The 23,689-nt window shown below is 42.7% G+C and overlaps 1 protein-coding gene across 5 annotated transcripts in view; it reads left to right on the forward strand.

Moving 5' to 3' along the window:
- The window catches only part of LOC111155212 (SRSF protein kinase 2), a 252,401-nt gene that overhangs the window by 162,036 nt on the left and 66,676 nt on the right, over nt 1-23,689 (forward strand). For all 5 annotated transcript variants that reach the window (XM_022515317.1, XM_022515318.1, XM_022515316.1 and 2 more), the window contains one exon: nt 11,485-11,636. In XM_022515317.1, coding sequence (XP_022371025.1) covers nt 11,485-11,636 — 152 coding nt within the window. The remainder of the gene's footprint in view (nt 1-11,484; nt 11,637-23,689) is intronic.

The raw sequence follows: 23,689 nt of genomic DNA on the forward strand, positions 1-23,689 counted from the left end.
CAAGAAGTATGAGTCTTCCAATTTTTGCTCATTTTCAAGATTGTTTTGGCTATTCTGGGCCCTTGCATTTGCATATGAATTTTAGGAATGACTTGTCAATTTCTGCAAACAGGCCAGCTCTTATTTTGCTATGGATTGAATTGAATGTGTAGATCATTTGGGGGCATATTGTCATCTTAACAGTATTAAATCTCCAGTCCACGAAGCTAGCATGCATTTCTGTTTATTTAGGTCTTCTTTAAATTCTTTCAATAATGTTTTTTAGTTTTTACTGTATGAGTTTTGATATTTTTTTTTTAAAGATTTTATTTATTCATTTGACAGACAGAGATCACAAGTAGGCAGAGAGGCAGGCAGAGAGAGAGGGGGAAGCAGGCTTCCTGCTGAGCAGAAGCCTGATGCGGGGCTCGATCCCAGAACCCGGAGATCATGAGATCATGACCTGAGCCGAAGGCAGAGGCTTTAACCCACTGAGCCACCCAGGTGCCCCAAGTTTTGGCATTATTTTGTTAAATTTATTCCTAAGTACTTTATTCTGTTAGATGCCATTGTGGGTGGACTTTTCTTAATCTCATTCATCTCATTCTTTCTGGCAGAGTTGTATATGTCTATCGTAATCTACCAGGTGTTATTAATAATAAGTCCTCTCTTGCTACACATTTGGGTTCTGATATATTGCTGTTTGCAGACCTTGTCACTGTGAGTGTATCAGTAAGATGAATTCCAGGAAGGAGGTGTGCTGAGCCAAAGGGTATTCAGATATTGGAATCATCTGTCCAATTTAAATTGAATATACACCCTGTTTATAATTTTATAGCTTATTTTTCAAACTTCTAGTAGTGGGCTGCATAGAAAAATGTTTCAGACTCTTTTGGTTGATCTTATTTATTTATTAAAAACAATGACATGCTGGAAGAAGTTCATGCTTTTAGAATATTGCCTATAGCAGTGTTGTCCAATAGAGCTTCCTGTGGTGACGGGAATGTTGTGGGTCTCCGCTGCCTAGTACCGTAGCCACCAGCCGTGTGTGGCTGCTGAGTGCTTCTGAGGCTAGAGTGATTAAGAACTGAATTTTAAATTTTACTCTCAATTAATTTGGCTAGTGCCTATTGAATTGTATAATTATAGTTGCTTTCGGATTTAAAAGTTGTGGATGTTTGCAGAAGTCTTGTCCAAAGTGGTACGTGTTGCATTATTTCCTGAGTAACATGAGGCAGCCGTGAGTGGTCGTAGTAAGTTTCGTCAACACACAGGTCTCTACCTTTTGAGACGCCCCTTTGACTTGATCGCCTACAAACAGTATTTCGGTGGAAACACATATGGGTCCTACCTAGGTTTGCTGGCTTTTTTTCTCTTTTTCCTTTTTTTAGTGCATATCTCATCCTAATGTAAAAGGTAGGCTTACATGAGGTTTTTATACCTCATGTAAGAGGTATAAAGAATATATGCATATTCTTTAAAATCTGTACATAAAATAGGGGCGCCTGGGTGGCTCAGTGGATTAAGCCTCTGCCTTTGGCTCGGGTCATGGTCTCAGGGTCCTGGGATCGAGCCCCGCATCGGGCTCTCTGCTCAGTGGAGAGCCTGCTTCCCTTCCTCTCTCTCTCTGCCTGCCTCTCTGCCTACTTGTGATCTCTGTCTGTCAAACAACTAAATAAAATCTTAAAAAAAAAAAAAAAATCTGTACATAAAATATATGACTATATTGGTGATTATAGTCTTGGTCATTGTTACGGATTTTAAGCTGGTGCCTTCATAACCTTGTACTCTGGCTCCGCTAGGCTCTGCCCTGGGCCATTTCTTTCTTTCTTTCTTTCTTTTTTTTTTTTTTTTTTAGATTTTTTTTTTTTTTTTTTTAATTTATTTGACAGATCACAAGTAGGCAGAGAGGCAGGCAGAGACAGACAGGAGGAGGAGGCAGGCTCCCTGCTGAGCAGAGAGTCCGATGCGGGACTCGATCCCAGGACCCTGAGATCATGACCTGAGCCGAAGGCAGAGGCTTTAACCACTGAGCCAACCAGACGCCCCTGCCCTGGGCCATTTCACTCATCATTTCTCCTTGGCATTCTCACGTACTTTGGAAAAGGCTGTAGCTACCATAAGCTGTTTGCTTATGAGCTCTACTTCTATTTATAGCCCAAATTTTTATTTTTTAGCTATAGATTCTATATACCAAGCAAGCCACTATATTCCTATACTGCTGGGTGTCCCAAATGCCTCTCAAACTGAGATGAACTAAAAGAGAAGGAAATTTTCTCTGGAAGCCCTTCCTCTCTTCCTCCTGGCTCTGTTTGCTATCCAAATTAATGGTAGTGCTATCTTACTACCAGAAATCTAGGAGGCAAAGACCAACCTCCACCAACTGAATTACCAAGTTCTGAGTTCATGGCTTTATCCTCTCTTCTCTGGGCTCCGCACCGGTTTCCTTGCTTCTGACTTTTATCCTTTCTACCCATTCCACATACCAGTTCCGTATGTTCTTGGCAGAAAACAAATCTCTTACATTTCAGTGGCTCCTGCTTGCTGTAAGGATAGAGCCCAGCCTGCTTAGAACGGTGCTGTGGGTCATTCCTCCATGAGCTGATGACAGCAGAATCTCTTGCCTGTCTCCAGCCATGGTACTCCAAAGGCTCTTTTAGGCCTTTGTGCTTCTGGTCACCTTGTGTCCCTGGGACTTGGGCCTCCACCTGTCTGCTGCCCCGACCCTTCGCACCTTGTCCTGGTCAGTCCCAGCATGTAGGTGTTTCCTGCCATCTCCCCCTCCCTGACGATACCTGGGAAGCACTGCTTGTGTTCGTGTATCCCTGTTGACCTGCATTTCTCTCCTTGCTAGAGTGCGTCCCTTAGTGCTGGGCTCCTGGGAAGCTTTTGCTGGGTTGTGGTAGACACTCTTCTGACCGTGTGTGGGATCGGTGGATGTCTTCTTACACGCCTCTTAGCTCTGGCTTATATTTTTTCTGTTAGTCTTTTTCAACTTCAGTAGTAATATTTCTCCCAGGTCCCACTAATGTTTTATAAAGCATTCACAGTACTGGTGGCTTAAGAAGTGTGTAGCTCTGTCATATATCTGTTGTTAGGTGATCAAAGAGTTAACTCCTTTCTTTTCTTTTCTTTTTTTTTTTTTTTTTAAAGATTTTATTTATTTATTTGACAGAGAGAGATCACAAGTAGGCAGAGAGGCAGGCAGAGAGAGAGAGAGAGAGGGAAGCAGGCTCCCCGCTGAGCAGAGAGCCCGATGTGGGACTTGATCCCAGGACCCTGAGATCATGACCTGAGCTGAAGGCAATGGCATAACCCACTGAGCCACCCAGGTGCCCAGTTAACTCCTTTCTTATCTAAAATGTTAATAAGTTGGGAGGCAGGTCTGTTTGCTTTGTCACCAAATTTTAGTTGGCTGTGTTCCATATTCTAGAAAAAAATGTAGTCTTGGAAAATAAGGTTTAAATGTTCTAGCTTGGAATTATGATTATTTCTGTTAGAATTTGGGGCATACGTTTTTGGTTTTTGTTTTTTTTTTTTTTTTTTTTTTTTTTTTTTTTTGCTTTTTTTAACCTGCCTATGCTCAAAAAAGAATTGGCTTCCATTCTTGAATACCCAGCTTCTTAATTCCTCTGGCCATTTTAACTACCTAAAAAAAAACCTGGACCTCAGTTGAGGCCAAAATCTGAGAAATTAACATGAACTGCTCTATTACTTACTGAGAACTTACTTGGCAGCTGTATTCATTTTCTGTTGCTGTGTAACAAATTACCACACACTTAGCAGCCCAAAACAATACCCATTTATTAGCTCATAGTTCTGTAGGTCAGAAATTAGGGCTGCACAGCATGACTGGATTCTCATGACTGGAAATCAAGCTGTTGGCCAAGACTGCGGTTCTCTGTTGGGGCTCAGAGCACTCTTCCAAGATGACTGGTCACTGGCAGAACTCATTTCCTTGCATTGAAGTCCTTGTTAGTCCTTCTAGCTGTTGGCTTGGGCACTGTGCTCACTCCCAGAGGTCGCTGGAAATTCCTTGCTCTGTGACCCTGATGGGCAGTTCACAGCAGGGTTGTTTGCTTTCTCCTCTGCCAGCTGCAGCACGACTCTGACTTCTGTGACCAGCCAGAGAAAACCCTCTCCTTTTAAAAGGCTCATGTAATTAGGTCAAGCCCACCCCAGCATACCTGCCCAGTTGCTATGTAGCATAATATCGTGGTAAGAGTGGTATCTTGTTCACAGGATCTACCCACATTCAGAGGAACAGGGAATTCTGCAGGGTGAGGGTCACTGGGGCTCAGTTTTAGAAGTTGGCCTACCACAGCAGACACTTACCATTCATGTTTGATTTACCCAAAGTTTGGAAGTTTTTTCATTAGGGAAGAACACATGAAATCATTACGGGTTTTTTTTTCTCCTTAGTCGTGAGGCTTTACCCCAGTGCTACAGCAAGGCTTTTCGGATAAGCTATTTTGAGAGAAAGTATATATTGATTAGTTATGTCCTTACGCAGAAATGGCAGATTGCTTATTCCTCTAGCTGACAATTTACCATCAAGAATGGGGAGTTGGAGGGAGGGAGGGAGTTTTAGATTAGGTGGTGGACACAGGGGGAAAGAAAACAAAATTTGGCTTTATGTGAATGTTCTAGAAGTTCATTTTGAACTTCTTTTTTTAAGTATATTTTGGCTAAAGATGAAGTGAATAAATTAATTTCTTAAACTAGTGTTAGTTGCCATTTACATTGATAATAAAGGAAAGGCCTTTTTCTGCCAAATGTTAAGTTTATTTGTCCTTTTCTCTGCTCAAAAGAAGTAGCAGTTGGAAGGAAGTCGGGACTCCGGTTGCCATGACAGTGTGGGGCCGATGATGCGTGCATTTTGCTAGGGTTCAAGTTTCCTCCCTTGTGTGGTAGAGCCAGTGTACATGAAAAATACAATAGGCAGTAGATAAGCATGGTAAAATCATCTCAGTATTATAATATTTAAGGAAAACCGCTTGTTTTTAAACGGCATTTTTTTTGCTCATCCTATTTGGAATAGTGAGAATATTTAGGTGTCCTTCGTTGGGAAAAATGAATATGTAATCCTTTGTGAAAAATAAAATGACAAGTTGGAATTTCATTTCTAAATTTTTTTATTCTAGTCGTTGAGGGTGGTACCTTGTTTATGTTATATGAGAACATGTTCTTTAAGTTAATTTACAGAACTACATACTGCTTTCTGCTATAATGTGGCTGGGGCAATTGTGAAGGAGACCATGTGTATAGATTTTCTAAATCCAAACGTAGGTATCTCTAATTTTTCTTGTAGGCCTATCCTTTCTAAAGTGGACATTATAAGATACCTGTGTGTGTGTGTGTGTGTGTGTGTTTGCGTGTGCGGGCACTTTTTTGCTTTAAAAAAACCCAGCTTTTTGAAGTTGCTCGGTACATGTGAACAGTTAATCCCATTCCCCTTCCTTTTCTCTTTTCCCTACCGCCAGCCCTCAGCAACCACTGATTTACTCTGTTCTCTGTACATTTGCCTGATCTGGACATGTTCATGTCAAATGGAATCCTACACAGTAGTCTTTGGTGCCTGGTATTTTTCATTTAGCATAATGTTTTCAGGGGTCACCCATGTGGTAGCATATGTCAGTACTGCATTTCCTTTTTTTTTTTTTTTTTAAGATTTTTATTTATTTATTTGACAGAGAGAGATCACAAGTAGGCAGAGAGGCAGACAGAGCGGGGAATGGGGTGGGAAGCAGGCTCCCTGCTGAGCAGAGAGCCCAATTGGGGGCTCCATCCCAGGACTCTGGGATCATGACCTGAGCCAAACGCAGAGGCTTTAACCCACTGAGCCACCCAGGCGCCCCTGCATTTCTTTTTATTGCTTAATAATATCACATTTTATTTATTCACATTTTATTTATTCATTTATCAGTCAATGCACATTTTTTGTCTATTATGAATAATGCTGCTATGAATATTTTCACACAAGACTACGTGGGGACATACGTTTTCATTTCTTTTGGGTATATACCTGGAAGTAGAATTGTTGGGTTTTATGATAAGTCTGAATTCAACCTTCTTAGGAACTGCCCAACTGCAGAGCAGCTGGGCCGTGTAACAGTTGTGCTGCAAATTCAGGGTTCTAATTTCTTTAGGCTCCCCAATACTTGTTATTGTGTGTTTTGTTTTGTTTTTAAATTATACCCATCCTATTGGGTGTGAAGTGGTATCTCATTGTGATTTTGATTTTTCATTTCCCAGACAGCTAGTGAGGTTGAGCACCTTTCATGTGATTGTTGGTCATTTACCGGTCATCTTTGGAAAATATCTCTTCTAGTCGTTTTCCTTTTTTAAGTTGGGTTTGCCTTTTTATTGTCAAGTTGTAAGAGTTCTTTTTATTTTTATTTTTAACATTTATTTACTTATTTTTAAAAATATTTTATTTATTTATTTGACAGAGAGAGAGAGAGAGAAAGATCACAAGTAGGCAGAGAGGCAGGCAGAGAGAGGGGGGAAGGAAGCAGGCTCCCCGCCGAGCAGAGATCCCGATGTGGGGCTCAATCCTGGGATCATGACCTGAGCCGAAGGCAGAGACTTTAAGCACTGAGCCACCCTGGTGCCCCCTATTTTTAACAATTTTTAAAGATGTATTTATTTGAGAGAGAGCACATGTGTGTACACACACATATGAGCTCAGGAGGAGGGGGAGAGGGAAGCACCGAGTGTAGAGCTCAAAATGGGACCCGATCCCGTGACACTGAGATTATGACCTAAGCTAAAACCAAGAGTTGTTGGCTCAAGCAAGTGTGCCACCCACCTGCCCCGAGTTCTTGTTCTTTTATTTTGTTTATTTTTACTTTTTGAAGATTTTATTCATTTACTTGACAGAGCACAAGCAAGGGGAGTGGTAGGCAGAGGGAGAGAGAGAAACAGTCTCCTCGATGAACAAGGAGCCCGATACGGGGCTCAATCCCAGGACCCTGGGATCATGACCCGAGCCGAAGGCAGGTGGTTCCACCAACTGAGCCACTCAGGTGCCCTCGAGTTCTTTTTATATTCTAGATATATAATACCCTTATCTTATATGATTTGCAGGTATGTTCATCCTTTCTGTAGACTGGTTTTACTTTTTTGATTGCCCTTTGAAACACAAAAGTTCTTAATTTTGATCAAGTCCACTTTATCTTTTTTCTTTTATTGCATATGCTTTTAGTGTCATATTTAAGAAATGTTGCCTAGCCCTAGGGTAATGAAGGCCTCTGCCTTTGGTTTCGGTCATGGTCTCAGGGTCCTGGGATCGAGCCTCACAGAGGCTCATATCGAGCTCCTTGCTCAGCAGGAAGTCTGCTTCTCCCTCTCCCTCTGCCCCTTCTCCTGCTTGTGTTCCCTCTCTCCCTGTCTCTCTGTCAAATAAGTAAATAAAATCTTTTAAAAAAAAGTCTTTGAACCATTTCAAATTAATATTTATGTTTGTGTGAGGCAGAGTTACAGATTCTTTTTTTTTTTTTTTTTTCCCATTTCATACAGATGACCAATTTTCCCAATACCATTTTTTTGGAAGGAGCATTCTTTCACCATTTAATTGTGTTGGCATCCTTGGTGAAAATATTTATGAGTTCCCTGCATGGCTTCTTAAGTGCTTCTAGTAATTCTTATATGAAATACCTTCTTGATGGTTTTCAACAGGATTGATGAAAAGATATTTTTTAAAATCTGTTGGTAAATTTCATGAGTATGTATTTGGTGATAGAAACAGCTGCTGTAGAAGCCATGAGAAACCACTGTGAAGAAGCCAGCCTTAAAGATGTGTGGCCTGGTCCACACAGCTACCCTACAGCAGATTTACCAGAGCTTCTCCTGTGTGGAAGCAGTAACAAGGATGGATGGGATGAAAAAGATAATGATTGGGACTATAACACTGTTCTGAGCCTTACTATGCTGAGTTGAGTGATTTAATAGTTAGTGATAATTGATGTGAGGCAGGTTACTAGGAGAAGCCTTTTTTTTTTTTTTTAAAGATTTTATTTATTTATTTGTCAGAGTGAGCACAGGCAGAGGCAGAGGGAGAAGCAGGCTCCCTGCTGAGCAAGGAGCCCGATGTGGGACTCAATCCCAGGACACTGGGATCATGACCTGAACCGAAGGCAGCTGCTTAACCAACTGAGCCACCCAGGCGTTCCTGGGAGAAGCCTTAAAAAAAAAAAAAAAATCACAGGGCACCTGGGTGGCTCAGTCAGTTAAGCGTCTGCCTTCGATTGGGTCATAATCCTAGTGTCCTGGGATCTGGCTCCCTGCTCCTCGGGGAATCTGTTTCTCCCTCTGCTTCTCCTACTCATTCTCTCTCTTCCAAATAAATAAATAAAGCCTTAAAAAAGAAAAGAAAAGAAGGGAAAAGAAAAATCCAGTTATTGGGTGACCAGGAATCTGTCCTGTGGGGTTGGTGATCTGAAGGGCCTAGAGTAGTGCTGGCCTCATTTGTAGTTCAAAGTGTTGTAGTAGTCACGTTAATAAAAAGTAAAAAGGATCAGGTGAGTTTAATTTTAATAATATATTTTATTATATCCCAAACATTATTGTTTTAACATGTAATAAATACAAAATTATTAATAAGATATTTTACATTTTTTATATGAAATCTTGGAAATCCAGTGTGTAGTTTTACACTTAACTTGATTTGGATTAGTCCCATTTCAAATACCTGCATGTGGCCAGCGGCTGCTGATTTAGGCAGCATAGCCCTAGATCCTTCGGTATGATGGCTGGTTGGAATGTTACGTCAGCATTACTCAGCTTGCTTTATACTTCAGGGCACCCCGACTCATCCCTTTAACCCAGAAAACTGACTGGCTTTGGGGGAGATTTCTGCCTGCCTGTTGAGTGTGGTCCTCCCTGGAGGGGTGGGAGGTGCCTATTCATTGAGACAAGAGGGTCTGAGAATTTTGTTAAGCAAAGAGAAACTCACTGTGATGAAGGTATTTGAGCCTCTCAAATGAGAGAAAATGAGCCCATGAAAATTAGAATTTCTTTTCTCTTAACACAGATACAGTCTACTCCATAGAGATGAAGCTAAAAACAGAAAATATTGTGAGAGCAGTGGATCCCTAATGGCCATGACTTTGTCCCCAGGGGAGTTGTCTGCGGCTGGACCCAGTTTTGATGGTCGCACCTGGGGGTGGGGGATGGGATGTTACTGACCTCAGTGGCTTGAGGCCAGGGATGCTGATAACATCCCAACGAGGACAAAACAGCCCCTGCTACCCGGCCCAAATGTAAGAAATAGTAAAACAAGATCCTCCGGTTCTGTTCTTTTCATTCCTTGTTCCCTAGTTTCTATAGGGAATAGAACACGTTTTCTTTTGAATTTGGAGAATCTCCTCGTTTATTCATATAAAATTTCTAAGGAAGAAATAGCTAACTTTCAAAGCATTTCTGATTGAGCAGAGTTTTCAGCTGGGTAGATTCTGCTAATGGCCCTGAAGAATGAATGGGTCGCATGAGACCATTCATCTTGCTAACCTTCTCTTCTCTTCTCTCCGGAGAAGCCGTGGGATGGGTGCAGTCCTCCCCTGCCTCCCCCTCCTCGGACCTCTTTTCTGTCCAGTACATTCCACTTGCAGTAAGAGCACATATGTTAACAAGAGAAGGAGCATCTGCAAAGCTGCCAGAAAGATGATCACACTTGCATAAGGTCTGTTGGATGTATTTTTGGACGCATTCTGGCAGTGATGTGGGTGTTTGGTTGTGACTCTTCCCTGCCAGGGCTTCATCATGAGCAGTGGCTAACTCAGAATATGATCACCACCACGATCCTATGTTTGTCACCCAGAGGGCTGTAACTTTGAGTCTTCACAAATTCTAGCAAGTAGAAATCAATACAAGTCATTTTCAGCTCATAAGCGTTCGTTAGTTCTGCCAAAGGTGATCCTGATTGCCAGCGTTTGCCTTTAAGGACCCCTACCTCTTCCTGGTGACTGCTAGTGTTTCCTTCAACCCTTGCCCCCCTTTGTTGCTTGCGACAATGTGAGTGTTGGGGACGAACCACATAAATGAACTGTAGTTAACTTAGGCTTAAGGCAATATAGTAAATGCTATTTGGAGGATCTTAGATATGGCAAGAATTTAGAGGTCCAGCTTAGAAGGGGTCAGTGGTCAGGGCAGCTCTGCTGGCCCTGCCTCGTACCAGCAACTGCAGATGAACTTGCACCCTGTGACTGCTGATCCGAAGGCACCAGGGCTCTCAGGTGACCTCTAGCTGTCGGTGCCCTCCCCTGTACCACCAGGAAGAGAGCAGATCTGGAAGCTGCCTTCCACTGTGCAGAGAGTAGTGATGTCTTGAAGGGTGTTTTTAGAAGGGGAGCCATGAATACTGGGCAGGCCAAAGCCAAGAGCACTTGTCTACCACATTAGGGCTTGTGGGATTCCCCTGGCTCCCAGACTAGAGACCCCCTGCTCACCTACTGAAACTCTCTCTGGGGAACACAGATACCTTCTGCAGGGTATCCGCACATCCCCATTTCCTACCCACGAAGCTCTGGTCAGCCCAGGGAGGGCAGTGGTGGTTCCATTGCTAGGGCAGCTTGTCTTAGTTGAAGGGAGAGATGTGCTTCTATGCCTGTGTTGTGACCTTAGGTTCAGGTTTCCCCAGAAGGACATGGTTAGAAATAGCAGTTACATTTTATAGTAAGTGAAAGCTTGATTTTATAGGATTGCATTATGAATGCCTTATTTATTTAAGCAAATATATTCAGTATGCTCTTGAGTTTCTAGGTTCCTGAAAGAAGGTTTATATATGTAATCTCTCAAGCTTAAAAATGTTTTTCATTACAGGTTTTCTTAACTTTTGTAAAAGAGCATAATTAATCATCATTGAGCCTTTATGTGACAATTAGAAATGACCATTTTGCAAACCTTGCAAACCTGGCATTAATATTTGGACAGTATCTGTGTTTGACAATGGGTATTTTCTTTGTTTAATTTCCAGTTTGGGGACAGTGTTCTTGATAAGCAAGGTTGATCGATAACTGTGAATTCTGTGATGAAAATGACTACATCAGCTACAGTGTGTATTAATCAGCTTTTAGAAGCATCCAAGAAACCTAACCACATTCTTACTATTTCTGTAGGATTTCATTTTTAAATAATGGAAACTAAGTCCTTTTTTACGTTCAGGGCTGCTTTCATCTGTCTTTTTATAATCTTTGTGGGATGTGTTCTAACAAGGCTGTGTATCGTGGGGGGTAAGGGTGAATACTTTATTTCACTTATATTTTATGATCTTGTCAGGACTTAAGAAATACTGAATCTTTGAGTGAAAATATGTCTGTAAAGTGTAATCTTTCCTCTTGACCTGTATGTTGAAACATTACTTGAATTCAGCTAGAATGACAAAGTGACATTAATCAACTCTTCTTAGTGTTTTATTTTTTTGTCTTGTTTTAAGAAACGCTCATGTGTGTCCATAATGCAAGACTGACTTCTAAGTAAACAGGAATTTTCCTTCCACTGTTTCAGGCCGGAGCCTCAGCAGAAAGCTCCCTTAGTTCCTCCACCGCCCCCTCCGCCACCCCCGCCGCCCCTGCCGGACCCCACGCCCCCAGAGCCGGAGGAGGAGATCCTAGGATCCGACGATGAGGAGCAGGAGGACCCTGCCGACTACTGCAAAGGTGATATGCTCGTGGGGTTTGTCAGGCGGAGCGAATGAGGCCCATTGCTTGGTCTTTATTAAATTAACCTCTTGGTATCAGTATCATTTTTAATTTCTGGGTCATTGAATATAGAATGATACCCCAAAATGTAAGAAACATCAGAAGGAAAACTGTAACCTATAGAAAATATATACATACGTACATTCACACTGAGTACTTACCAGAGGATTTAAATCTACTAATAGAATTAAAGATAGTACTAAGCAACAATTAAAGATAAAAACGGAATAAGCCATCTAGGAAGAACATAGAGACTTGAAATTATCAGGCTCCTGGGGGGCCGGTTTAACTCTTGTGCAAGACTTGACTTCACGTTTTCAGGCTGCTAAGACTAACAAGGAACCAGCCCTTTCTCTGTATAGCATTGAATTACATAGTATTCATTGTCTGTGGAAAGAAAGCCTGTTCATTTGTTTACAGAAACAGGCATTTTCCTGGCATTGTGCTCAATGAAAAAGACATTCTGTGGGTTCTACCATTGTGTGACATAGTGGATTATGTTTTTAGCTGTGATTTTGCAGAAGACACAGAAATTACTCAAGTGAGGGACGCCTGGGTGGCTCAGTCAGTTAAGCGTCTGCCTTTGGCTCAGGTCATGATCCCTGGGTCCTGGAATCAGGTCCCGCATCAGGCTCCCTGGTCAGCAGAGAGTCTGCTTCTCCCTCTGCCTACTGCTCCCTCGGCTTGTGTGCACGGGCACGTACTCTGTCTCTGACAAATAAATAAAATCTTTAAAAAAAATTACTCAAGCGAAGTGTTGCTGTATTGATGCTTCCTAAAGATCAAGAACATAGAGTTAAACTCCTTGAATGCCAAGCATGTTGTATGATGAATATTGAGAACAGTGGGATCCAGACTCTATACTTGGTGTAGACGGGACTCTGAGAATGGAGGAGAAGGGAAGTTGCTGTGTCCATTTGACTCCTCTTTACTTAACTTACTCATCTGGAGTTTCACTCTGTCTAATAGAAAATTATCATAGTCTGATAGTCTGAGCTTCTGAACATGTGATGAAACACTGATTTGCTATAGATTAAGATAGATGTAAAGCAGATTATGCTGTTTAGGCCATAGAGCATTAATGACTCTCTGGCTTTGTACTGTCGCTTACCTCGTGATTATAGGCCATTCTTGTATTGGTTATGAGAACATTGTGCTTTTTAGTTACCTATTAGGAGGAAGAGAAAATTATGTTCTGCTGTAAAAGTTTAAGAACCAATCTTCCACTCTGACCTCATTGTTCCATAGAATGGGTTTCTACATGTGGAATCTGTGTTTTCTTTAGGAAAAGGAATGTAGATCTTCAGCATTTTTATGAGGAGTGATTGTGACCCCAGAGGTCTTTGCCATCTACTATGGAATATAACAGGAGTCTGTGGAAAGGTGAAAAGAAGAGATTTTGTATCCTCCCTCTTACTCTGCATTTCTTGGTTCATAAATGAAGTTGTTTGAAAAGGAGATGCCGACAGTTGTCTTTCAATTTTACTGCTTAGGCCAGAGCATTACGTTGGTTCTGTAGGAACATTTCTTTTTAGCACACGGGCCCCACCGTGCTAGAATGAGAGCCCTTTGCCTCACATCTGGCTCTGAAGCATGTGGGTCAGAAGATGTAACCAGTGCTCTTGTTATCCCTTTCCAGTCTGTAGATCTGCACAGCAGACACCTCAGACCAAAATACAGGCCTGTGAATGAAGGATTTCACAGTCAGGGCTGATTTTAGGTAACATTTACTGAACTCTAAACATCTTAGAGTATTAAAGTCAGCCTCACTAAAGCATGTGTGAGAGAGAGAAGTTTCTCTCTCTCGCTTTCCCTCTGTCTTTCCTGATTTTGCTAAGTTACTTGTGCTTCTAGTCAGCATTACACATACCGGATGCTTTACTCTGTGAATTTTGTATGTAGATCAGAACCCTTTGTCCAAGGTAACTGAGGTAAATGCATTCAAGGAGTCTGTGAAACTGATTGGGAATGTCTGGGACTAGAACTGCGCCCCACCCCCACCCTCCAGCCCTGAATAGTTTAAATTTCCAACATGCTGCTTATTCACCCCTGAGTTATTTAGCGTATTTCGTCCACAATCAGGTACATTCTTCTTTGTAAGTACAATGCAGCCATCAAGATCAAGAAGTTAACATTGTAATAGTTCTGCGGTTCATTCCTCAGACTCTGTTCAGGTTTTGCCAGCTGCCAATATCGTCCTTTATGTGAAACCAGTCCTTCTCAGAATCATGTTAACGTTTGTTTTCTTGTGTTAAAAAATAAAATTCAACTGAATAGATTTGGAGATCTAGTTGGCTTTATTAAGCTTTTCACGAATTGGACAGCATCTGTAATGCAGCAAGTGGAGATGCTCCTCGGAGTTGTGAAACGAGAGCTTTCTCTGGGAAAGAGGGTGAGGCTTGGAGTTACTACCAAGAGGAAGGATTATTTCCTGCCAGGACCTCTTCTTCCAGTGAGGAGAGCGGAGAGTGAGGTGGCAGCATTTTTATCATGCAGATTACCTCACTGTACTTATCAGGAAACTCCTCGTTGACTCCTAAAAGGTCACATTCCTGAGGTAGTTTGAAACTATAATTCAGTCTTGGTTTGCCCTGTTGAGGGGCAAATGACTTGTTTGGCTTGTTTTTTTTCTTTGTGAACACTTGTTTCTTTAATCTGGAATAGTTCCTTGATCTTTTCTTGGCTTTCATGACTGACATTTTTGAAGATTGTAGGTTGTTATTTTGTATGTTTCTTAGTTTGGTAAACTTCTTTATTTTGTAGATTTTGTTTGTTTTTAAAGTAATCTCTATACCCAAGGTGGAACTCCATCTCACAGCCCTGAGAGTAAGAGAGGCATGTTCTGCTGACTCAGCCAGCCAGGTGCGCACCCCCCCCCCCCGCCCTGTTTCTTAGTTTGGAGTATCAGGAAAGTATTGTGGGGCACCTGGGTGGCTCATTCTGTTAGGCATCTGCCTTTGGCTTGGGTCATTGTCCTGGGGTCCTAGGATCAAGGGGCCCAGCTCTCCAGATTGGAGGGCTCTGTGCTCAGCGGGGAGCCTGCTCCTCCCTCTCCCTCTGCTGCTCCCCCCTTCTTGTATTCTTTTGCTCTCTGTGAAGTAAATGAATAAAATCATTTTTAAAAAAATCCAGAAAAGTATTGCTCTTTGGGAAGTGTTCTCTTAGCATGTTATTTTACCAAGAAGCGCAGTGTTTTGGTTTATACCATTGGAGTTGATGTGGTCACTTTGTTTAGGACGCTGTCTGCCAGATGATCTGTTCTGTGAAGTTACTTTTTTCCGCTGGTCATAAATACAGATTTTGTTGAGAGTTACTTTTTTGAGACTGTTTAAGTATCCTCTTGTCAACAAATATATTTTCTTCTTTCTCTCCTTTTTTTCTCTTCCTGTCTCCCACCCATTCCTTCCATCCATCTCCCTGTGTTGTCTGTCTGGCTATGTCACATGGCCTATTCATGGAATTCCCTATTCAGTGAGTTCTAACCAGTTCCTCTCCTTATTTGTTTGGGTACGTGGCTTATCCCACATTTGGCCATTAGGAGTTCTTTCAGGTTGATTCTGTGTCCTTTCTAGATGTCCTTGTCATTCTTTGAGCACTTGCTTACTTTCAAGTATAGTAAACTGTTCCAGGCTTGTATTTTCCCTACCCCAGCCCTGGAGTCTACTCTTTCTACAAGGATCCCTGGTCTCTTTTAGGGGAGGATAGGATTTAGAAAACAAGATCTGGGCATTGGATTTGATTATCATCACTGGGGTAGCAGTGTTTGTAGATCTCTTAGCATAGGTCTAGGGAGACACACACCTTTTATGTTTATATATATTTCTACATTTACGATTATTTCTATTTTTACCTATGTATTTATTAAGATATGTGAATTTAATCAGGTAGCTCTAATTCCACTCTAATACCAGGGGATTCAGCCCAGTTTTCTCCCTTTCTGTATTTCTGTGTTTCTTTCTTTCTTTGACAATAAGAGGCTAGGCTCTCGTTATCCTCATTACGTTTAATTATTTGATTAATTTCCTTGTACATGATGAGTCACCAGTCGCTGTCTCTGTTTCAGAGGGCATCTCCCCACTTTGCCCTTGCCTAGCCTGTGCTCAGATACCCGTGTTGCTCCACCCTGACTCATGACTGTGGACTGAATTGTTCGGGTGGGGGAAGGGGAGGGATGGCTTTTGCAGTTTTTAGGGGTGGGTTTTACTTAGTCTGAGGAGGTGTCTTGTCTGTTTCCTGTCCCTTCTGTTTTCTTTGACTTCATTCCTAGAGAACCTCTGCCCTACCAACCACTTCTTAGTATTCACAAAGTAAAATAAAATGTCAACAACAAAATGCAGTACCTGTTTTATCTCTTCACAAAAGAAGTGTTTGTTCACCTCAGGAAACAGGTCATGGGTTGGAGTGTGCAGTGGCCTGGAATCCCAGTGCCTCACAGGAGCTTTGCTAAGCGTCTGGGTCTCTGCCCTCCTGGATCATTCATGACCAACCAACCTTCCTTTTCATCTCTTAACATGTCTTTCCCCATTCGAAACATAGGAAACCTCAGCCACCTGAGCCCAAAGGCCACTGTTTAGAGTTCTAGTATCGCTAAAGCATTCTTCCTTGCTCCTTTCTACTTGGCTGTGCATTCTCTTGTCTTCACGGCTGGCTTGTTCCCACTCCTTTTATTTTTCATTCTCCCACCAGACCCAGGAGCACTATGGACTTTGGTGTCTGAGTCCAGAATCTGGCTTCTCAGCTCAGAGAAGCCTCAGTCAGGCTCTTTGCCCTCCAGGCGTCAGCTTCTTCATCTGTGATGGAATATCGTCTCCTCGTGTAATATGACACACAACCACATCATACCACCTAAGGTTTTATGAGGATGAAAATGGGACCAATACACCATGTATGTGCCATACTGCCTGGTACATAGAAGGTGCTTAAGAAATGTGAATTTTATTTTCCTCCGTCCTGCCCTTATTCCTTCGTTCTCCTCCCGCGTTTGTTCCTGCCTGTGGTTTCATGCTGGTCCCCTTTGCGCCACCCCCATGGGGTCTTCGTTCCCTCACTGTCGGGCTTGTTGCCCCGGCCTCCGGAGAGAGAGAGCTGTGCCACGTGACCTCTCTCTCTGTGTCTCATTTTGGTTTCTCCTCTGGTCAGTTGTCTCAGGCGAGAACTGTAGCAGCAGGCCGGGCAGTTTGTTCAGATTCCTGCTTCCAAGCCTGGAAGATAACAAGGGTCAGGCACAGGGCGAGCCACTGAACAGACACTTCCGGGAGGCCCTTGTGCCGCATGCGCACACTCCGTGAGTTTGAGCATAAAGCCTCCTCGCCAGAGTGGAACCTGGTCGTGCGGGGAGACTGCGGCGCTGGTGGCTCTGCAGAGTGTGACCCGGTAGCTCCTGCCTCAGAATGGCTGGGGGTGCCCGCTGGACATTCCTGGGCTGGACTGTAACCCCCGGACTGGGATTTCAGCGAGGACGACCCGCACCCCTACGTATTTCAGAGCCTCGTCAGGCCCAGCTAAGGTACGTGGGTGCCTCTGCGCCTCAAAGCCAGCACAGAGAAGTGCCTTTCGGTCGCTTCACCGTAGGTGACTGAGGCGCATGAGGGGAATTACTGGCTTTGGACGGCCTTGTGTCTGAACGTTTCTCCCACCCTCAGCACAGACTTGCTACGGGGACTGGTCAGTGGTGACAGTCGGAAAGTCGTTTTGTTAGATCATCCTGCCTGCCCTGCCTCCTTGGAGATCCTCCCCTAAATCGTTCTTCAGTAAGTTGGCACCTTGCACAGTTTCATCGGGTATTATTTCTGGAGACCTCGATTTCAACACTTTTGTGGTCTGACTTGGTAAGCGTGTGTCATTTCCTTAGAAAGACCTTCTTTAAACCCTGAGTCACATCTTCCTTAGGCCCCTGCCTCTGCCCCTCACAAGAGCATGTCCCACAGCCTCCCGGCCCCCAGCTGGCACCAGGGTATGTAATTCTACAGTTATTTTTCGGTTCATTTGTGATCTCCTTCTCCTCAGTTTGGAAGATTCCCTGTGGTCAGGGGCTGTGTATTGTGTCAGCCCCCCTGCGTGTGTAATCTCCACAGTGCAATAAGTATTTTTGGTTGGATGAAGGAACTGTCTCTAGTGTTAAGTTACAATGGATGGACAAATGACACCGATGTTTCCCATGTGTCTCAGAAGGCATGTCAAGAGTGAGAAGGTTGATATGCCTTGAAGGGGACACAAGTCAGAATACAGATTTCGTTTCTTCCCTAAATCTTTTTAAAATTATCTGTAATGCTCCAGAGGTCTGATTTATTATCCACATTTGGGTGGCATCCAGTTGGTTCCTTTTGATACATTGGTATACTGAAACTTAGGAATATCTTCTTCAAAAGATAGGATAAACAGTATAAATATTCACACAGTATAAAAATGTCTGATGACTTTCTTACACACGAATTGCCTTTCCATCTATGAAAAGTTAGGATTGGCTGACTTTTAATAACTCTCAAAATTTCACATTGATGGTTATATGTTCTCACTGGCCTTGTCTCTCTACAGTGTATGCCTTGGGACTATTATAGCTTTAGCTTGTCTGAAAATAAGAACACAGTACACCTTACATAGGGTTGCCTTAGAAACCAGTGTCATACAGCTTGTATTTTATAGAAGTGTCGTCCTTAGTTTGCTTTTTTCCTTTTTTTTTTGGTGGGGGGGGTATAAAAAAGATCACCTTTATTCATTCAGTTATTTTCCTTATAAACCACTAAGGCTGTGCACACCTTAATCCTACCATGGTTGTGTATGTTTTTAAAATTATTTGGCTTAATTTGGCTTACCTGAAGCCTCAAAAAGAAACTCTGCTTATCTGTGTGAGAAAAGTCATAGAAGCTCCTGAGTTAATCACAGAAGGCCTCATTACGTTTCTTTCGTGGGGACTGAGGAGATCCTGACACCTGATAGGCCCGCTGGTGCTGCCAGTTGCCGCTGACAGGGGGATCGATCACTAAGCGTTAGTTAGCGTGACGGTTCAATTCTTTGAGGCTTACTCTGTGTCAGGTGTTATGTTTTACCTCAGGGACTAGGAAGGTGAATTGGAAAGCAGCCCCGACTCTCCGGGAGTTCATGGCCTTGGGACTTTGCCACTAGAGTAGGTAGAAGCCAGTCAGTCCTTCACTGGTCTTGCCTTTGCAGTTCGTCCCTGGCACCTAGTAGAATAATGTGTGGCTTGTTGAGTAGTGACTGAAGAGGCCACATCGAGAAATGACTTAAATAGTCTTTTTTACCTTTACTGTGTGGTTAATAATTATAAGAGGGAAAAGGAAGATTGGTGAGAGCTTTTAGAGGACTGATATATTTGGTTAGAGGTAAAAGACTTCTAGAAGATGTTAAAGGGGGCCTTGCCACTGGAGAATTATTGGACTTTACTGATGGCACAGGACACTTCTCTGATTCAGCCCTGGAGGCTGGGACCGGTGTTTCTGTGAAGCGCTGGGGGCTCTTGTTTTCCTAGCCCATGGTGAGCTAAAGGCTGATGCATAGATTAGGTTGAAGAGGAATTTGGGAGCATCATGTAGAGGACGAAGATGAGGAAAAGAAATTTGTACATGAAGTAAATTAAAATTGGGTAGTAAGATATGAAGGAACCCAGACTAGTTCGTGTGTGTATGTAGATTTCTTGGGATTTTCTGCACATGGCATTTTCTGCACATTTATCATATCACAAAGTGTCATGCAGATACTTGTTTTCCTCAACATTCTTTATGCATTTTATTTTTCTTTCTTGCTTCCTTGCTCCCTGCCTAAGGTTGAATAGAAGTGTGGTAAGAGTGGACATCGTCGATTGTTTCTGACCTTATGGTAGATGTGTAGGTATTTTTTAGCTCTCTTTTGACAGGTTGTGATGGATCATAGATTTAAATGTAAAGCTAAAATTATAAAGCTTATTAAAAAAAAGTAGGATATCTTCACAAACTTGCAGTAGGGAAGATTTCTTAGAGAATATGCAAGACATATTAACTACAAAATAAAAATTAATAAATTTGATTTCATCAAAATAAAAAAGTATTTGCAGATTTAAAGGCACTTTTAAAAATGAAAAGACTAGCCTCAGACTAGGAGAAAATACTGGTTACATAGATAGCTGACAAAGAATGTGACTGGGAGAACAAGCATAGGAAGTCTGGAAAAATATTCTTCATGTTGATTAGGGTGTATACATTTGTCAAATATCAGGGAATTATGTAATAAGATGTTTGACTTCATTGTATGTAAATTTTAACTCAATTTTAAAATTTTTATTATTTTTTTACTTATTTGTCAGAAAAAGAGCGAGTGCACAAGCAGGGGGATCAACAGGCAGAGAGAGAAGCAGGCCCCTCACTGAGTAAAGATCCCAATGTGGGACTTGATCCTAGGACCCCAGGATCATGACCCGAGGTGAACGCAGACACTTAACTGACTGGTCACCCAGGTGTCTCAGTTTTACCTCAACTTAAAAAATGGTTGCCATACCTAGGTAAATGTGGATTATAGGATTTCGTGTGTGTGTGTGTGTGTGTGTGTGTGTGTCTGTGTGTTTTACCGTTTTGTCTTAATTTTTCTTGATTTTCTGTACTAAGCATGTGTTTTTTTGTAAATAGAAAAAAAATGTTTAAAAAAGAAAAACAGAGTGAGAAACCATTGCAGATTTTGCATGGGCAATGGCTGTATTTAAGAAAGATTCATTTGTCAATCTTGAATGATTAGAGAGAGAAGATACACATAATGGAGGGGTCAAAAAGCAAGCAGCATCATAGAGGAAGCATCTCTATCTTTGACAAAAGACTGACCATAGAGGACAATGTCTTGAACTGTGTGTGGTGCGAGTGGAAGAAGAGAGTGCATTCTGGACGTCTTTTTTTTTTTTTTTTTTTTTTTTAAGGGCTCTGTGAATTCTGAATCTGATTGCCATTTCTTCTTTGTTTAGGATGTTATTTGGCTATTAAAGAACTCAGAGCCAAATGTGCAACCCTCCTATTAACAAGGAGCAAGAATTTCCAGCATTGTATTCTGTGTCCTATCTTCACTGCAACATTATTCTATTTTATTTTTTTCAGGGCTATTTTTTCTTTGCCCCAATTTCCTTCTAATTTTGTATCTTTTACTGTGGTTTTATGAACTGCCTCAATTCCTTATTGGAAAGAGTGGATTTAGAGCTATTAACAGGAACAGTGAAATCACAGTTGGTCTGGGGAAATTTTGAGTTTGACTTTATTCATTTAGTTTAAAGACACTGGCGTAGATATCAAGAAGACAGCTGGAAATAGGAATCCGGGGCTCAGAAGAGCTGCTAGCAAATGGTGTAGTAAAGGAAGCAGCACTGCCGGGGCCACCTGGGTAGCTCAGGTGGTTAAGCCTTAGAGTCATGATTTAATGCTGGCGGAAGAGGACACCTGGATGCTCTGCATTTGGGAGCCTCCTAGAGCCTGCCTTACCTCTCTTGCCTGGGTTGACTGTCATCTGTGGCCCTTATGTTGTAATAAAATGTAATCATGAGTATGACAGCCTTCGGGGAGTTCTGTGAGTTCTTACGAATTAACTGTTGCAGCCGAGCCTGTCTTTGGAACCTGCAGACTTGCAGTTGGTGTCAGTGGCAGGGTCTCTGGGACTCCTCAGCTCCACGGTTCTGTGGTTCTTGTGACTCTTCCCAAACCTTGCACAAGAACTACAGATCTGATAGGAAAGCAAATCGTGGAAGAGGTGTTAAGTGAATACAAAAGATGCAGTAAGGCTGTTCACTGACAGGCCTTTGGGAGATGCCATGGAATGTAGGAGGAGAAGGAACAAGGTGAGAGAGAAAGAGCAGGCAGGGAGGTAGGAGAGCAGCCAGAACTGGGGTTCGGCTTGACATGGAGCGGATCGAGGAACTAGCAGACAGCAGCTGTTGGTCTCTGTGCGTAGTCAGTTGTGTAACTGGAGTTTTCCATTTTTTGGTGCAGAGGGGTCTTTTTTTTCTTTAAAGATTTTTTTTTTCTTTTTATTAGACAGAGAGAGAGATCACAAGTAGGCAGAGAGAGAGGGGAAGCAGGCTCCCCGCTGAGCAGAGTCTGATGCAGTGCTCGGTCCCAGGACCGTGATATCATGACCTGAGCCAAAGGTGGAGGCTTAACCCACTGAGCCACCCGGGCGCCCCGTGGGGTCTTAATTGCCTTCTCAATGTCTGCGGTTCTTGCCCTACCTGTAGGTCCCCTGCATCGTTGGCCATTTTGGGTCTGCATGTCCCCAGAGGTGGGTGGCATGGGATTGGGGCCAGTACCACCACATGCTGTCTGCCATGGACTTTCCCTGCCTCTCGCTGACCCAGTGCTGCTGGTACCTGCTGTGAGATTGCTCCTGGTCATGCTGCGGGGCTGTCCCTGCTGTGCTGGGTGCCAGAGCAGGACCAGGTGGTGCAGCCCAAATGCCTCCTCTGTTTCCACTTAGTCCAGCAGGGGTCTGCACAGCATTGCCCTTGCTCCATACCTCCCCGTCTCCCCTGTGCAAACGCTTCCTGCGGTCGCCCCACAGCCCCCTCCCTGCTGGTCTGCACCACAGGGCCCAGGAGGCTGGATCTAGGAAGAGTCTGCAGGCCATGTGAGGGCTTGCTCTTCTGTCCCATCCTCTCCCAGTCCATTTACCAGCTCACTGGACTGTAACTTCCTTTACTTTCCTTCTTTGGCCCCAAACTGATACATTCTGGCTCTTTGGGGCTGTCTACCAGTTCTCTCAGTGGGCCCCAAGCATGTTTGATTCTTTTGGGACCTAAATTAGGATTTTGAAAACATTTACAAACAGAACCAAGTAATGAGACAAGTTTTAGAATAATTTATTTTCTCTTTTTTCGAATTTATTTTTACTAAATTGACATACAACACTCTGTAAGATGTACATTGTGTGAGTAAGGTGTTCACTTGATACATTGGTATACTGAACTGTGATTACTGCCTTAGTGGTAGGTAACACTTTTATCACGTCACATAATTATCATTTCCTTTTCATAGTGGGAACAATGACAGTCTAGTCTCTTAGCAACTTTGAAGTTTACAATAGAGTTGCCTATGTTTTTTATTTCTCTCTTGGGACTTGTATAAAAAAGAGCTGTATTCTTAAGAGTTCCTTATCCAGATCCCTCTCCCTCTCCCTCTTAGCATTGATATTCTGAATTGGTAGGATGGATTGGGCAGGGTGATTTTCCTATTTATCTGTACCAGATCCTGTTTCAACCTAGAATTGAAAAGACTGAAATGAAGTAAAGGAGTTTTAGATTTTGTTGAAGGTTTTTTTTTTTCCTTTTCCTTCTATTTGGTATTGACTAGCGGTACTTGAAAACTTGCTTTTTTTTTTTTTTTCCCTCATACAGTTTTGTGTATTGATTACAATAGCCCCCCAACCCCAAACCACTAGGGTTATGTTCCAGGACCCCCATGAATGCCTGAAGCTGCAGGGAGTGGCAAACCCTATATATACATGTTTTTCCTATACATACATACTTGTGATGAAGTTTAAGTTCTAAATAAATCAGGCACAGTAAAAAGATTAACAACAATAATAGAACAATTATAATAATATACTGTAATCAAAGTTAGGTGGTCGCTCTCTCTCTCTCTCTCTCTCTCTCTGTGAAAATGTATTATTGTTCTTACTCTCCCTTCTTGTTTTTGTGGTGATGTAAGATGATAAAATAGCCTCCTTTGGGGCACCCTGGTGGCTCAGTCTGTTAAGTTTGCCTTCGGCTCAGGTCGTGATCTCAGGGTCCTGGGATCGAGCCCCGTGTTGACTGCCTGCTTCTCCCTCTCCCTTTGCTTCTCCCCACATGCTTGTGCTCACTCTCTGTCAAATAAATAAATAAAATCATTAAAAAAAAAAAAAAAGCCTGCTAGATGAGATGAAGTGAGGCGAATGATGTAGGCATTGTGACCTCATGTTAGGCTACTGTTGCTCTTCTGGTGACCTGCAGAGGGAGGCTCACCTGCTTCCCAGCTGCGGGTGGCCATGCTAGTGGAAACAATGGAAGGGGG

Source organism: Enhydra lutris, unplaced genomic scaffold, assembly GCF_002288905.1.
Source record: "Enhydra lutris kenyoni isolate GAN:26980312 unplaced genomic scaffold, ASM228890v2 scaffoldscaffold40, whole genome shotgun sequence".
Taxonomy (NCBI): Eukaryota; Metazoa; Chordata; class Mammalia; order Carnivora; family Mustelidae; genus Enhydra; species Enhydra lutris.